The sequence below is a fragment of the Lipophrys pholis genome, assembly GCF_963383615.2.
Source record: "Lipophrys pholis genome assembly, chromosome: 23".
NCBI lineage: Eukaryota > Metazoa > Chordata > Actinopteri > Blenniiformes > Blenniidae > Lipophrys > Lipophrys pholis.
In genome coordinates this window covers 1,550,455-1,567,662 of record NC_137645.1, presented here as the reverse complement: position 1 = coordinate 1,567,662, position 17,208 = coordinate 1,550,455, and the positions used below count along the sequence as shown (strand labels likewise).

The 17,208-nt window shown below is 44.9% G+C and overlaps 1 protein-coding gene across 1 annotated transcript in view; it reads left to right on the top strand.

Annotated features, from left to right (window-relative positions):
- Positions 1–17,208, top strand: part of nid2a (nidogen 2a (osteonidogen)) — a 34,953-nt gene that overhangs the window by 15,862 nt on the left and 1,883 nt on the right. The window contains exons 15-39 of the mRNA XM_080492845.1: positions 2,984–3,130; positions 3,769–3,897; positions 4,880–5,005; positions 5,134–5,270; positions 5,349–5,454; positions 5,657–5,775; positions 5,849–5,954; positions 6,947–7,080; positions 7,167–7,272; positions 7,387–7,520; positions 8,985–9,090; positions 9,422–9,555; positions 9,632–9,737; positions 10,239–10,372; positions 10,450–10,555; positions 10,639–10,763; positions 10,851–10,956; positions 12,121–12,244; positions 12,326–12,426; positions 12,577–12,749; positions 12,827–12,956; positions 13,035–13,206; positions 15,726–15,883; positions 16,025–16,148; positions 16,276–16,388. Coding sequence (XP_080348971.1) covers positions 2,984–3,130; positions 3,769–3,897; positions 4,880–5,005; positions 5,134–5,270; positions 5,349–5,454; positions 5,657–5,775; positions 5,849–5,954; positions 6,947–7,080; positions 7,167–7,272; positions 7,387–7,520; positions 8,985–9,090; positions 9,422–9,555; positions 9,632–9,737; positions 10,239–10,372; positions 10,450–10,555; positions 10,639–10,763; positions 10,851–10,956; positions 12,121–12,244; positions 12,326–12,426; positions 12,577–12,749; positions 12,827–12,956; positions 13,035–13,206; positions 15,726–15,883; positions 16,025–16,148; positions 16,276–16,388 — 3,156 coding nt within the window. The remainder of the gene's footprint in view (positions 1–2,983; positions 3,131–3,768; positions 3,898–4,879; positions 5,006–5,133; positions 5,271–5,348; positions 5,455–5,656; positions 5,776–5,848; positions 5,955–6,946; positions 7,081–7,166; positions 7,273–7,386; positions 7,521–8,984; positions 9,091–9,421; positions 9,556–9,631; positions 9,738–10,238; positions 10,373–10,449; positions 10,556–10,638; positions 10,764–10,850; positions 10,957–12,120; positions 12,245–12,325; positions 12,427–12,576; positions 12,750–12,826; positions 12,957–13,034; positions 13,207–15,725; positions 15,884–16,024; positions 16,149–16,275; positions 16,389–17,208) is intronic.

Sequence of the window (17,208 nt, the reverse complement as noted above, 5' to 3'; positions counted from 1 at the left end):
GGAGACGAAGATAAAGAGGAAGGGAATGAGTTAGAGATGCCCCCCCCCCCCTTTTATTCCTGGATGTGGCCCAAGTTTCTGTCATTTAGACGTCAACACCTTGATTAAAAAGGTTATGATGACACATCTCTCACATGCTCACACACACCGGTACACTCTGCATGCAGCTGGAAGAGCTTTCTGGGATCAGGGCTTTTGTAAACATGGGTTAAGTGGTGTGTGTGTGTGTGTGTGTGTGTGTGTGTGTGTGTGTGTGTGTGTGTGTGTGTGTGTGTGTGTGTGTGTGTGTGTGTGTGTGTGTGTGTGTGTGTGTGTGTGTGTGTGTGTGTGTGTGTGTGTGCGTGTGCGCGCACCTGTAGGTGTGTTTCTGGTTTCTTACACTTTTCGGGGAAATAATATCCCAGCCATTGACAGATTTTTGAGAGTGGGGGTCTGCTGGGCAGAATTGCTCCCCAGTGATGTCATGAGAATCAGAGGAGCTTGAGACGTTGAACCGATGTTGGCCTCAGTCCAAGCAGCTTTTACTGTTTTTTTTTTTTTGTTTTTTAAAGAGTTTGGAAACAATTCATGGAGTTGAATGTAAATTACTGAACACAACTCCAAAAAACATCTTTGTTATGTATAACGTAAAATTATCAACCAAGTCATTTTACTCGGGCTGCACAGAGCAAGAAGGTTTGAATCCAGGCCACAGAGGCATAGACAAGTTATTAAGAAGACCATACTGAAACGCAGCAAACAATAGGTTTAAAGCATAAGATAGCATTAAAAACACAAAATAACGTTAAAGAAGGCAGTAAAGCAGAGTATCATCATGTTTATATCTCATGTATGTTGAGCATGTGATGCTTTTAAAAACACACATAGGCAAGTAAAAGCCACTTTTAGGAAATAAAGAATCTGTTGGTCGATTGTGCAAAGATACTGTGAACTTTTAATTTCCCCAGAGAGCATAAGACTGGGCAACATCATGCCAATATCGAGATTGTTTCAGGCTTTTGAAGGCACTTTCTAGAGTTACAGAGGATTTCACACGCCTGGTTTTTTTTCCTGGCTCAGAAGTGGAAGTGAGTTACACATAGAAAATGAGTGCAATGCTTGTTTAAGCTTGTGGATTTATTACGCACATTAAACTGTTTGTATCCCTTACACTTTTTTAACTGCTGTATTTGGAGTGTGTGGGGACTTTAGTATCTTCCTGAAGTTAAATTCAGTTTAAGTTTAGTAAGTGGAAATGTGACGTGATGTGAGATTGTGTGTGAAAGGCAATCGGTAAGGTCGTCACCCTTCTCTCTCTCTGTCTGTCTCTCTCTCTCTCTCTCTAATTATCCCTCAGTCTTTTCTCCAATCCATGTGTATCTCACCCTCTCATCTCTCCTGCTTCTCGGCCACATTCAGACTTTGAAGAGTCTCTCTCCTTCTCTGATAATGAGCCAAAATTGCTCTCCGGCCTCAGGAGATGAAAGCAAGCTGCGCTTGTGTGTTTGTGTTGTTGATGGTGGACGATCCCCCCGATGGTCCACATTTAAACCTCATTAAAAACAGATATTGCCATAAAGAGTCTGTTGGTGGTTTGCTTTTATTCTCCACGTGGATGCCAGTCCATATGTAGACATGTTGGCTTGCTCCTCAGAGTTCGTGTCAGGCAGAAATAAATTAAGTGCTCAATGTGAAAATCAAAGCATTTCTATTGAAACTTTGCCAAGTGCATATGATTAGGTCTTAAAATCTTGAAAACAATTAGGGACACAGTGTTTCTATACGGCTGTTGTCCAACTCTGCAGCTCCACAATAAAAACATATTGAGCCGTGTTCATGGGAAATGTGACAGTGTGAAATAAACTGGAATTGGAAGTCATGTTTTCTAACCAAACCATCGTTTGTACCCACTCTATCCAGAGTAGAGTTGCAGAGGCTGCCCTTTACATACGTGCTTCTCCATCTTTTGAATTCCTTTCCCAACAATCCACATGGTTTTTCCCAAGTCTGCTGCTTTTTATTTGTCAATCTTTGCAAATTTTTCTGAGGTTTTCTTTACAAAAGGTCAGTCTGAGTCACACAGCAGTACGAGGAAACCCCAAACTCACATCCGCTCACTCATCCCTTCTGTCTGTGTGTCGCCCCCTCGCCTCCCCTCTCCTCTCATGTACATGTGTGTCTAACATCATCCATATGTTGAATATCGAGAACATGAAGGCAGTCCCTTCCCAAGAGGAAACCGTCCTATGGGAATTTGTCTGGGGTGATTTTTACATGTGCGCTTGGTTAAGTCGTCCTGTAATCATCGCTCTAATCATCAGACTTGTACTGGTGAATAATCTGCTTCTCGGTTCATTTCAGTTTTGGACTGTTGCACAGGCAGTGGTGGAGAAGGCCTCTGGCTGCTGGTGTTATCATCATTAAATTTGAGATTACACTGTTTATTTATTTTTTTCATATTTATCTTTATGGTACAATTAAGAGGTGCATCTTAGTTCGAGTACAAAGAGCAAAGGATTATTGTACGATAATATGTGGGAATTAACTGTACTGAAAAGCTCATGTTACAACTGTGTGACATGCTTTTAAATCTTGTCTGTGATTGGATGGTTGTTCTGAGGAAGTCCTGAGGGCCACTGTAATGACTAATATATGAATACAAAGCATTCTATGTCTGCTTTTTGATTTTTATTTATTTGTAGATATAATCAACAGTCTCAGAGTTATGGTGATTGAAAATATGCATGCCAAATCCTGTATCAAAAAGGCACGTTCCTGTATTTATTTCATGTTTACCATCGTCTTCAATGACTTTAGTTATTTCATTTAGAGGAAGAAAATTATGATTACTGTTGCAAACTGTCATGTTGTCAGAAAATCTCCAGGAAAAAATGGGGAAGTTGCATCGAACATTCGTAGCAGACAGACCGCGACTATGAACGTCCTTGAATTCTGCCATTGTTACACAGTCAAAGAAATTCTTTCCCCTTTTCCGTCTTTGTAGTGGAGCCTTCAGGGCCTCAGCTGGTTAACCCCTGCTACGCTGGGACCCACGACTGTGACACCACCGCCCAGTGCATCCCGTCGGACGGTCAGGCCTTCCAGTGTCAGTGCGCCACGGGTTATAGAGGAGATGGACGCAACTGCTATGGTAATCCACTTTTAGTATTTTGTATGGAGGTGCATGTGCTCGACAGACTGTAATGCTGACATATTTTCTCGGTGCGTCATCCAACACTGGATGTGTATTTCAGAGAGCAATTTATGCCGCTTCAGTGTAACTCTGCTTTTGATTCACACACAGAAAGAGGAAAAGCCAGTTCAAGGCTGTGTGTTGGTTTTTCCTTCAACATGTGTCCATCGAGGGTCGAGAACAACTTCATCCTGGATTGATAGACCTCTCCTCTCCTCTCCTCTCCTCTCCTCTCCTCTCCTCTCCTCTGTCTCAGGCCTGTCATTAGCCCAGCAGCAGGTCTAGGAAAGCCCCAGGCTCAGTCTCGGTTCCCATAGTTGCTCTTCAGCGTCTCATTCTCTGGTCAAATAATGCCGCTGTGGTTTTATTCTATGTGCATTTAGGAATCCAGGTGCAGGGGTCCATGTTGTAACACCACAAACAAGCACGCCAGCAATGCATATGCACCAGTAATAGCCCTTAATTACAGCTTTTAGCCTCGTGTGCACATGTTACGTGTTGTTAGATGAGGGATCTCTGGTTTGCAGACGTGTGAGATCATAAAAAAAAAAAAGTCCTGTCTCACTCTCCCTCCCCCTCTGTCTCTCCTGCTGCAGATGTAGATGAATGTGCTGAGAGTGTGAGCACGTGCGGCGCTCACGCTCAGTGTGTGAACCTGCCGGGAAGCCACCGCTGCCAGTGTCAGAAAGGCTACGAGTTTGGCTTTGATGGGCGTACCTGTGTTGGTGAGTTCGAAGGTTTTCCTGGAAACAAGAGTACAAAGAATGTGGGAGTATTGAGCATAGATCCTCTGTTTAACAGGAACACATGGAATGGAACACGTGATAATGCAAAACAACCCCAAATACACAAAACGCAACCACGAACTGATCCAAATCCTCCACTAAGAGACGCAAAATGACCACATAAACACGTCAACACACAATCACCATGAAGAAGTTTGATACCACGAAAGATGTGGAATAACCACATGATGACATGAAACTACCACAAAATGACCTCAAAGAACCACGAAACTAAACCATCAAAACCATAAAAGTCACAAAATGACGACACTGAACTACATAAAGGCTAAAAACTAAGACAAACTACTCTCTAGTGTACAAAAACACTAATCTGATTCACGATATGAACATAGAGACAGAAAACTTTAGGCAGGGCGGGGGGCCGTCGTCCCTGTCTGTGCCCTGGGGTCCAGTTTTATGTGCGCGATGTACTCAATGTCCTCCACGTTCCATTTGGGAGTATTTGGAAGAGACCTGCCTGTTTGTGTGAGACCTTTTCTCCCACAACAGCCATGCACAGCTGCAAAAGCTACAAACACAGAGTGGGAGAGAGAGAGAGGGAGAGAGAGAGAGAGAGAGAGAGAGAGGGGAGGACGTATGACAAATGTGAGAATGAGAGGGTGAGATTAGGCAGGACGGAGGGGGTGTGAAGCAAAAGACAAATGGAGCAGTGGCACAGTGTGTTTGTTGGATTGGAATGTGTGGAGGAGCGCTGTCCTCTCGTCAGTGTGAGTTTGTGTCCTCCTCTCAACCATCACGCTGAACTTCATCTGAACCCTCCCTGCATATTTTTTTAATGCATTTTAAATTAAGCTGGTGGCTGCAGCCAGGTGCGGCAGAAATCAGCGCAGTCGAAGATTTTGAGTTCACTTCAGTACATTCGTGAACGTAGAGTTTCTTGTGACTCCCTCTGGTTCCTCAGATGTGGACGAGTGCAGCTCCTCTCCGTGCCACATCAATGCCAGATGTCTGAACGAGCTGGGGTCCTTCAACTGTCGCTGCCAGCTCGGCTTTTATGGGGACGGCTTCTTCTGTTCCCAGCAGGAAGGTAGGTGAAAACGCCGCCAAAGCAAGGACATAGTGGTCATAGGAAGAAGGAATAATGCAAGATCACCGTTTACGAAAACAGGACAGGACAAACTGTATGAGTATGTTTGAATTATTTGCCTCCTGTAGGAGAAACGGCTCGTCCAAAGAGCCAGTGCGAGCAGCACAGGGACAGCCTGCAGAGCGGGGCGGAGCCCAACGGACGCCAGAGTATCGGCGCCTTCATTCCACAGTGCGATGCAGATGGACGATATCGGTCCTTGCAGGTGGAAATCCCCTGACTCATCGATTGAAGCTTCTCATACTTCTCAAACTTTTTTTTAAACTTGATTGGTGCTTTTCAGTGCCACGGCTCCACTGGACACTGTTGGTGTGTGGACAGCAGGGGGCAGGAGAGAGCAGAAACCAGGACCCCACCGGGGACGCAACCCAAAGACTGTGACAGGCCAGGTACTCACGCTCTAGTTGGGAGCTAATGCCTCATTTTACTCATTTAGTAAACAGCTTGACATCAGTGGAATCTCAAAATCAGGAATTCCTCATGCTGATCATGTCGATATGTTTCTGAATGAATGCTACATGAATTCAGATGAACAATAATGGGTCCACGAATTGTGAAAAATTGTCTCATGTACTGTCCGATTCCGCTCAGATAAACCAGAGCGCCCCGAAAGTCAGTGCGAGCGCCACAGAGACAGCGTTCAGACCAGCAGTCCAGCGGGATCCTACGTCCCTCAGTGTGACGCAGACGGACGCTACGCCCCGCTGCAGGTCAGCGTCTCATAACCCACACTGGATCTCCTGGTGAGTTTCACAACGGCACTAAATAAACCGTGTGTTTTAGTGCCATGGCTCCTCTGGGTACTGCTGGTGTGTGGACGGTCAAGGACAGGAGAGAGCGGGGACCAGGACGTCTCCTGGTGAGCCACCCAAAGACTGCGATAAACCAGGTGAGGAACAATAAGTCTACCTAATGTGAAAGGTAAAAAAAAATTTAAATAACTTTATTCTCTTGTCGTTTTTATTGGCATTGTTTAAACTCTTTTACTGTTATAATATTCTATCAGGTTTACTCAGTTTTGAGGTTTTCTGATTTATTGTCAGTATTAAAACTGATCTTCATCGTTATTGTCAAAGTTCTCACCTGATCCTTCATAATATAACATTTTCTGCTTTAAAGCTCAACATTTTTAGTTTTTTACCATTGTATGAACATGATTAATTGAAAGTTGATGTGTGTTTTCAAAATGTTCTACATCAACACCACCTCCTCCTCCGTCACATTTTTTTTTCCAAATACACCATTGTGTTGTTTACCTTCCCACGAGCGCTCCAGCCTGTTTTGTTATCCGCAGTATGAGCGCCAGCAGGTGTATTATGTCACGACTCTCCAAGGTTTTCTTGTTAAATGCTGACCTGTGAACCCCCACTAATTCCTCAGCTCAATGACAAGTCAAACATGCACCACGTTTGCGCCGTGAGTGTGTGTGTAACCTTGTAAGTGGTGCACTATCGGGGTCATTGGGCCATTGCATTGGAACGCCTGGAAAAACAGGTGATCTCACTGTTTGGGGAGGAGATGGTAAATGTATACCGAGACGGAGCTGGACAGAGAAAAAAAATGTTGTGTTGTTTATATGGTTGCAGAAGTCACAGTTAAAAAGCAGCTGAAGACATATAAATGGGGTAATACTACACTTCAGTTGTTGGCTGGAACATCTCACAGTACTTGTATAAAAACCTTTATAGACCAAGAAAAGATATTGAGGTTTTTATGTGCAGCTTTATAATCCTGATGAATTTGAAGTTGGGTATTGAAGCTGTGCTCAGCAAAGATTGGGTTATATTACAAACACTAGAGGTTTTAGCTCAGGAAATAGTTCAAACAATGCTCTGACTATTTTCTCATGTGCTCTAAAGATCCTCCCACTTTTCCCTCCAGATGAACCTGTGAGACATAAAACTCAGTGCGAGCACCACAGAGACAGCGTCCACGCCACCGGCTCCGAGGGGCTTTCTCTGATTGGATCATATGTGCCTCAGTGCGATGCTGACGGACGCTACACGCCGCTGCAGGTCTGCACCAGGCGGTCACACGCTCATTGACAATGATTACACGTACGACTGAAGAGATTTCAATGTGGCGTCTGTCGTTTCCGCAGTGTCATGGATCCAGCGGGCATTGCTGGTGCGTGGACAATCGGGGGCAAGAGAGAGTGGGAACTCGGACGCCACCTGGTACAGTCCCCAAGGACTGTGACAGACCAGGTGAGATAAAGAGTGTCTCTCGTAGTATAATGACATGACACAGGTGTGACTAAACTTACACCGCTAATATTCTTAGCGTCTGGTCTATAAAAAAAAACGTTTCTGGGTCTTCAGATGTGCCTGAACGTCCAAAAACTCACTGTGAGCAGCACCGAGACAGCGTGCAGACCAGCAGTCCAGAGGGGCAACCCATAGCAGGAGTGTTCGTACCTGAATGTGACGCCAGCGGACAATATACACCACAACAGGTAAAGCACAACTGTTGCTTCTACTCTTAACATTCTTTTCCTAATATATCAGTAGTACTGACCAATTTAGAGCTCGGCACGATATTATAATGTTTGCAAAATTTGCGAAAAATGTACTGTTTAATTCTTAACATAACAGATTGTAGCCCAGCTATTCCTATTCTCTATTGGAAAGGGCTCTGAGTTCTGTGACACATAACTCTCGTATTTTGATAAGTCTCACGTGACTATCTTTTGTGTCTTTCTGTGCTTGGGCTTCTGATATTGTTTACACTAACGGCACAACTACTTATTTGAAATGAATACTTCCTGGAAAACAGTTAACTAAAATCATTCCCATTTTAATAAACAAACAAACTCCATTAAACAGGTGCGTAAACAAAAGATACTAGCAACAATTCACAATACCTCAAAATTATCCAATTGATATAATCAGGTTAAATAAAATGTATTTTCTATGACAGTGTGCACACTGGTAATTAGTTCATAATCATTTTAACCCAAAAAACTCAAAGCGCAGGCCTGCTTCGTTGCCCGGGATTGCACACAGTAAAATAAGGAATATCCTCAGTCCTTTCCTCACTGAGGAGGAGAAAAAAAACTAAACAAAGTGGTACCTGGTCCCACGGAACTGGAAGGATTCACTCCTACCCGTCTGACCGGCTCAGTCCGGGAACAGCTGATCGACGACAGCCGGAAACAGCTGATCGGCGCCACTGCACCACCAGCGGAGCGTCCTTCCCGTTGCCAGAGGAACTCTGAGTTTTCCGGTCACTCAGAGCGCTATCTGGTTTCGTCTTGCTGTCTCCAGGTGGGAAACAGCAGGGTGAGCTACCTGCTCAGCTGGGGTGGCTGCCCCTGAAGCCGCTGGCCAGTGGTGAGGTGAATCAATCACTCACTGAACTAGTGAGTCATCTTCCAGCTGTCCAAGCCACAGATCGCAACTTCGGGTGGAAGTTATCTGTTGCGCATCCAGCTGTCCTTTCACAGTCCTCTCCCAGATCGTCTCACCGACAGATCTGTCCACCGCGGCACGCAAAACACCCGCTTCGCTCCCTGTGTGCGGACCGGTGTGTCTCAATCACCAACGCACCTCGAGTCTCCAGCTGACCTCCTAATTAAATCAACCACTCCCTTCACCTGATCTCTGACGCTCCTTTCCCCGTCACAGGTGAAGGTTCACACAACAAATCAAAACAGAACAACCTGAAGCATTGCTGCGATTGAAATAAAAAGGAACTAAAAAATCACAGACTCGAAATTGACATTTTAACTTAAATGAAATACATGAAAAAAAACATTCTTTTACACAATTTTCAACCTGGCTTCAAGATTAACAGATTTGGGAAGTTTCTTCTTTTGTGATTGTTTGACTGGTAGATTCTTATCACGTACAAAGGCATGTATGTGCTGCATTAGTCATTTTAGAGATCTCCAAGTTGTGAATACTGTTGGTTTTTTCAGTGCCATGGCTCCACTGGACATTGTTGGTGTGTGAACAGCAGAGGAGAGGAAAGACCTGGAACCAGGACTCCACCTGGGACGCCGTCTGTAGACTGCAGCCGACCAGGTCAAACCACTGATGGACTGTATACACACTAGTCAGAATGAATAGTCATATAAAGGTCTGACATACATGGAAAAGCAAAAGTCCAAGTGACCTTATGAGATGTTATGGGTGAACATGAATCCTAGTGGACTTGGTCCAAACCAGGTGGAACTCCAGTAGAAATAAGCATCTTTAATTCTGTAAAAAACAGTGAGCTTGTAAAATCTACAGAGAATATTCCAGCAGAAAGTCCCATCCTCACCTTAAATGGCTCGTGTTTCAGCTCAGCTTTGAATGTCGTAACTCCTCTTCGTCTCCTAGTAAATTTGCGTGAATGTCTTTCTTAACTCAGATGAACCCCAGCGTCCTAAAACCCACTGTGAGCACCACAGAGACGGCGTGCAGGGCAGCAGTGCAGACGGATTCCCTGCAGTCGGTACCTACGTGCCACAGTGTGATGAGCAGGGCCAGTATCTCCCACAGCAGGTGAACTCACGTTTGAACTCTACATTATGGCCGACTGCTTTTCCAGTCGTGATAACTAATGTTCATACTGCCCTAGTGCCACGGCTCCTCTGGTCATTGCTGGTGTGTGGACAGTAGTGGGCAGGAGAGAGCAGGAACCAGGACTCCACCGGGGACTCGACCCAAAGACTGTGATAAACCAGGTGAGACCGCCATGGTGTCCCAGTTTATTATATCTCAGCAAGAAGAAGCCATTGTTTCTGATTGAACTGGGGACCGACAAGGTGCTGGATTTACAAGCTGATTAGCTTTAACTTCACGACTCAATCCTACTGCATTAATCCAATATTACCTGCTGTACCTTTAAAGCCCATCAGAATGGGCTGTGAGAACAGTAAGTTCAAGAAGAACTACAAAGAAGTAAACTGAACAAAGTAGACGTAGGCCTTGACAAATAGCTGATGATGGTTCCCAGCCTGGTGGATTTGTAGTATTTTCAAAACAAGAGAGCGGAGCTTGAACCAGCCGCTGGCACTGCTGTATGAAGGAGTTGTGTGTCATCAGTGTAGAATAAGAAGCTCAGTCTTGTTGAAGTCACTCTGACATGTTTACTCAACAAATCTAACCCGGGGTGTTGAAAGCTTCCTGTTAATTCCTGCAAGCTACACGTGTGCTACTTAATATTTTGTGTATGTGTCTTTCAGATGAGCCAGAGGGTCCTAAAACTCACTGCGAACACCACAGAGAAAAAGCACAGGGCGCCACGTCTGATGGATATCCTGTCGTTGGCGCTTATGTGCCACAATGTGACGCTAATGGACAATACCTACCACTACAGGTTTGTCTCTATCAGTCATAGTTTACGACTATTGTGGGTATGTGTGATACCTTGGTTGGTTTGCATTGTTGTTTCAGTGCCACGGCTCGTCTGGACATTGCTGGTGTGTGGACAGTAGTGGGCAGGAGCGAGCAGGAACCAGGACTCCACCGGGGACTCGACCCAAAAACTGTGACGAACCAGGTGAGAGCCGAGGAGAGTCTCTGCTCCCGAATCACACAAACTTAAGTTTAATCACTGTTTCTTTTTCCCTCTTGGTCAATCAGAGCGTCCTAAAACTCACTGTGAGCACCACAGGGACGGTGTCCAGACCTCCAGTCCAGAGGGACGCCCCATAGTGGGAGCTTTTGTACCTCAGTGTGACGCACAAGGACAGTACCTACCTCAACAGGTCGACCTCAGTTCTTTCATTGGAGGATGTTTAATTTTCTCCACTTGTTTGTCTAAATACGATTGTATGTATTGCTTCGTGTTATAGTGCCACAGTTCCACTGGACATTGCTGGTGTGTGGACAGCAGAGGAGAGGAGAGAGCAGGAACCAGGACCGCTCCAGGTATACCGCCTGTGGACTGCTATCAACCAGGTGAGACTGTGTTTGGATATTAAACCACATGATTGCTTAAGGAATTTATTCACTTTATTCAAAAGCTCATCTAAATTTATTACCACTTTGCTTGTCTTTGACTTCTTCTGTAAAACTTCAACCATTTAGTGTAAAGCTGATTATTTAGCAGCTGAAATAAAAAAAGAAACATCCCATGATGCCTTTTCTCCCCATTTGTGGAACCGTGAGCCTCCTTCATCCTCTCACTCACACGTAAACGGAGGTCATTCTAAATATTCAGCCCCGGCTGTAAATTCCATTTATGACCGTCGGGACATCTGAAGCGGTCCGTTTGTGGTACGACGAGCTGCCAGTTGTTGCCATAGCAACCCGGCCAAAACACAGCAGGGCCGTCCAAGACGCACAGTGACGAGTCGGTGTTACACCCTGCTCTGCACGTTTTGTTTGTTTGATTATTTTTATGCCTCTTGTTGAATGTGCTGATCAAACTATCCTGCTATTCTTGGTGTTTTTTCCCACTCCACTCTTCTTTATAACACTGGGTGTATGCCACCCTATATTCAAAAAACTGCTTTAGTCACTAACGCCCGCAACATTTCTAAACATTAGTGTGCTATTTGAAGGGAGTCTGTATTTATGTGTATTAGTAATGCAGCTCGCTGCCAACACAGTAGGTCAGTCTGAGGATTGAAAAGTCATCAATGTGCTGTTATTTTGTGCCGTGTGGTGGATTAGTAGACAGAAATAAAAGCCCAGTGATTCATCCGGCTGACTTGCAGCATGTAAACGGTCTCGCCGTTATATTGAATCATTTTTTTTTTAATCCTCACTGTCTATGAACTGAAGAGTCCAGTGTTGGAGACAGAGAGGCCAGAATAAACATTACCAGGAGCCTAAAGTGGTTTCAGGTTTGAGTTTAAAGCTCCTCTATAAAGTGAGTTAGTAAAAGGATTTACATGCTGTAAACAGTTTTGACAAAGGTAGGACGTGTGTGTATCTTTAACTTTGGGGCATCCCTGCGTCATTAATCACGCTCTCCACCTATCACTGCAAGATAAACTCTGCAGGTTAGAGAGGCGCTGAGAGAGCACTGGAACTGCAGAGACGATGGCGAGGTCAATCAGAATTCTGACTTTACACTTATGTTTAGGTCTATTATTGGATTGTTTTCTTTCCCTGCAGCCCCGGTGGCTCCTCAGCCTGAGAGTGTGTGTGAGCGATGGAGGGCCAGTTTGATCGAGCACTATGGCGGGAAACCGGACCCTCAGCAGTACGTGCCTCAGTGTGAGCAGGACGGACAGTTCAGGTACACCGCAGCACACGTTCCTTCCGTTTCAGTTGAATTCATCACAGAAAGTGTTGTTCAATCAGTTGGTTCTCCTCTCAGTCCGGTCCAGTGTTATGGAGAGACCACCTACTGTTGGTGTGTCGACCAGGATGGCCGCGAGATTTCCGGCACCAGATCGCATAATGTCGTCAAGCCTGCATGTAAATATTTTATTTTCATTGTTATTTTTCGATATTTTGGTTTCTGCTATGTAAAGTGTCTTTGAGTGTACAAAAAAGCACTAAATATAATTATCATCACTCCCCCGTTTATACGACATATAACTTGTGTCTATTTTGAACTCGTTCCAGGCATATCCACTGTGGCTCCGCCCACTGTGCGGCCCCTGCCCAGCCCAGTCGTGACCCCGCCTCCAAACGCCGCCATCACACTGCTGTACGCTCAGGGACAGAAAATAGGAGCACTGCCTCTGGACGGGACCAGGCTGGATGCAACCGATTCTAAAACACTGTTGACTTTACATGTAAGTGATGCGCCAGAGTGATGTAAGAATTCTTGAATTCTTTGAACAAGTTAATCACAAACTCTTTTTGTGTTCAGGGGTCAATTGTTGTTGGTATCGCATACGACTGCAAAGAGAATCACGTCTATTGGACGGATTTGTCTGCAAGAACGATCAACAGAGCTCCAATGACCACTGGAGCTGAGCCGAAAATACTCATCAACACGAGTAAGAACTCATGTTTATTTAATAAAATTATGGCTTTCCACCTTTTTTTGACCAACCTACACACTGTGTTGCTTACAGACCTGGTCAGTCCGGAGGGTTTGGCTGTGGATGTCAAACGCAGGTTGATGTTCTGGGTCGACTCGACCCCCGACGTCATCGAGAGCGCCAATCTGGACGGCAGCGGGCGGCGGACGCTGTTCGAGACAGACCTGGTCAACCCGCGGGCCATCATAGTGGTTTCTTCTACCGGGTAAAAAGAAAAAATCCATTTATTTATTTTCTGTTGCTTTCAGATTGTCTATCTTTTCAATGCGTTTTTGGGGGGGTACTCTTTAAAGTCCTTGTTATTTTGTTAGTTTATTTGGTTTTTATCTGCTTCAACTGCTAAACTTCACTGCCATATAGAATATATTTGGTGCAGATAGTTTTTTAAATGAAACTATCAAACTTTACGATTTTGACTAATGTGAATATTATTTGAAGAAATGACCAGACTATTACATAAGATGTGAAAAACTGATAGGATGAAGCCTAAAGAAAACTCTGGAGCGTAAATACAGACGTCCCTGAGGCCACGTTTACACGTACACGGGTATCTGAAAAAACTGTGATATTTCTCTGTGTTTGGGCTCATTTACCACAACTATTTTCACCTGTATACATGCAGGTGAAGAACCTGCATGTCTACAAAACCTCGGGCCAGGTTTACACGTACACAGTACACGTTTTCTTAAAGGATGAGAGGAAAATATCAGTTTTTGTAAAAGCCCAGGTATGCGTAAACGTGGCCTCAGATAGACCATCGCTTGATGTTTATCTTTTGCTCCCTTCCCCACAGGAAACAAATGGCTTTCTCACCATTTTTCCTGTGTTTTATGCTGCAAATCGAACGACTTGTATCTGGAGCTCTACTTATTTATTGTGTCTCGCAATCAGGCATCTCATTAAAACCTGTTTGGTGATGACTTTTCTTTTTAAAAGTCGGAGAAGTTGTCCGTGAATTTCACTGAAAATTTACTTGTTAGCTGATTATTTCCTCTGTTTAAGTAGAGCAATTAATTGTGCTTTTACCTTTGATTTATAGGACAACCATGTATGAACTAATATCAAGTGCTATAGATCAATGACGCTGTAATTCTGCCTTCCGCTTATTTATAACCAAAAGTTGTGGCACTTTGGAACAGTTTAGTCTGGATCTGCAAACATACACAAATGTCTTCCCTGAGCAAGAAACAAACATGCGCCTACGCTTGACGATCAAAACTAATGTCCTGGAGCTGATTCACTCAGACAGAACGAGCGCTTTAGTACGAGACCGAGCCACAGATGGTTTTCAGTCCATTAGCGGTGCCGTGAAATTAAACACACGCTCTCAAACGCAGGTATGAGTCAACAAGGCCTGCACTTAATTCATTAGTACTGTACAAATGATGCTCCTTAAGTCCTTTTTCGCAGAACAAAGTCATGTTGAGTCTGGTTTCTCCGCTCGAGACTGTGACCTGAAAAGGACTTCAGCTGGACGAGGCGGGCAGCAGGAGGAGAATTCATGTGATCTGAGTTGTAGGGTGGACGTTCCTTTAGCAAGGCATGTTTGACAGTCGTGTCACATAACTTTTTTTGTGCGCTTTCTCTGTGGGTGTCGCACCAAAGCGAGCCAAGAAAAACTGCACTCGGTGGTATTAATCTTCCATTTCATTGGTCAGCTCTCTGCGGGAATCACATCTGCTTTCCATTATCACAGCTAATCACATAATCAACAGCCCCGTGCATGCATGAGTGTGTGTGTGTACGTTAATGTGGTTGATACACACGATTAAACGCGGCGGCAGTAATCCAAATCATAAAGCCTCAAATGTTTGCTTCACCTTATCGGTCCAACAGCTTCAAGTTTATTAGTTGCCTCCAGGCCCAAAGTGTGTGTTTGTGTGTCCTGACATAAAGCCAAGTCTCGAAAGGTAATTATGGCTTCACATGAGTACACTTTAAGTCTGAGCTGACACATGTTCACCCCTCCCTCCTCCTCCTCCGCCTCCTCCCACCACACACAGCGAAGCATCTGCGTCCTGCACCTTCACCGCATTCATGCTCACATGGTGTGTTTGTGAGCTGATTGCTCATGTGGTGTGTATTACGTGGAGTTCCCAGAGGACCGCCCCACATGTACGCCATCATGTGCACATGGCATGCAGCTCGGCTTCATCAGCCGCTCATACACACTCTCTCACACACACTCTCTCTCACACACACACACACACACACACACACACACACACACACACACACACATATTCATGCAGCAGTGTCATCTCGAGGCGCAATAACGTGGATTTCATAATCCTGGGAAGTCACTCATTGAAAAGACATTGATGGGAAACAGGAAGACACGAGCTCGCTTGGAGCTGGAAAACTTTCTAATGTATACAACTAAATAATTGTGCTGAGGGAACGGAGGTCAAAGGCCGCACGTTGCTCAGAGTAACCTGACCGTGACCTCATCAGCATCAGGCAGCTGGTCCCCTGAGCCTTGAGCTCTTATACCCTTCTGTACCCATTTGTCTCCTCATATTAGCCAGATCGCCACACTCGGCACCAAAACAAGTCCACAGTTGTGTTTTTAGATTCTCTTTTAAATGCTTCGAGTTTCACCCTCCTCTCCTGCAGACATCTTGTCATTGTTACATATTGACCTCACGAATCGACCCACTTCACATCAACCCAGCCAAGCTGAGATTAAAAGCAGCATTTCATCTGTATGTCGTGTCCCTGCAGCACCTTGTACTGGACCGATTGGAACAGAGAGGCTCCCAAGATCGAGAGCTCCACAGTGGACGGTCAAAACCGCCGAGTGCTGGTGTCTGACGGCATCGGTCTGCCAAACTCTCTGACTCACGACTCTTCTTCTGGACAGATCTGCTGGGCCGATGCAGGTAAGCATGACTGAAGTACTTCCAGTGCAGACACCTGAGGGGACTTATATTGAATAAAACAGCTTTAATCCTTCCTTTCCTTCACGTTGCAGCCTGATAGTTTAACTATTTAATCCACTCTTTATGTTACGTGTGTGTCAGGTACAAAGCGTTTGGAGTGCATATCTCCAGATGGATCGGGTCGGAAAGTCATTCACCCCAGCCTCAACTACCCCTTCAGCATGGTGTACTACAGGAACCACTTCTACTACACTGACTGGAGGAGGTGGGCGTCCCCGTTAAACTTCTTTTCTGCTCATTCATGTTTATTTACGCTCATTACTGAGCTGATGAGCACACACTGTATGGTACGTCCAGGCTCAGAGTCTCTCCCTGCTGTCGCTCCCTCACAGGGACGGCGTGATCGCGGTGAGCAAAGACAGCAGCCAGTTGACAGACGAGTATCTGCCCGACCAGCGCTCCCACCTGTACGGCATCGCAATAGCAACCAGCTACTGTCTAGAAGGTGAGACACTGATGAAACCGGCATGTTGTATGTTGCACACTGACATGATTACTATTATTAAAGACTCTGTCACCATATGTGACGCACACACCAACACACACACAGTGTGCAGTGATATCATCCCACCAGATGTCACCTCCATTTACACACCTGTGGAGTGAACTTCTTCCTCAGCTTCTGCACTGAATGTGGTTCACCAGTGTTTCTTCTTGAATGCACCTCTTTCACAGAATTCAGGAGTCGAGCGTGTTTGAAGTCCGTTTTTGTTCCCATGGATGTGTATTAGATGAAGAAAGAGGCTCTCCAGAGTGGAGGACAAGTAGACAGACTTTAAAAATACCGTCCTGATTTCTATCAGCAGATCGAATCCTACAAAGCCTTAAACATGGGGAACTTTACGACTGCAGCCTGAGATTCAGGCTGCAAATAGTTTCTTTGCAATAAATCAATTTCTGACAGTTGCATTTTATGAATATTCTCTCTTCTTCTGTTGAGGCAAGTCTGCTTTTTTTTCAACGTACTCTTTTGACATGTTTTGACTGGATTCTCCCCTCCCTGTCGGAAACATCATCCGGTGGTGGTGGATGATGTGAACTAACGGCATAATGATCCTAACTGGACTATCAAGCGATTTCTAACTTTTGCAGGAGGTTGTCTCAAATTTGTAATGCAAGCGGCAACCGAAACAAACCAAGGAGTACACACTAACACACTATTTGGTCTGAAAAAACTTGTGTTTCATCACTTCTCATTCAGAAAACAGTCACCAAACACTCAGATCCACAACTCCTCACCGATGTGTGTGTGTGTGTGTGTGTGT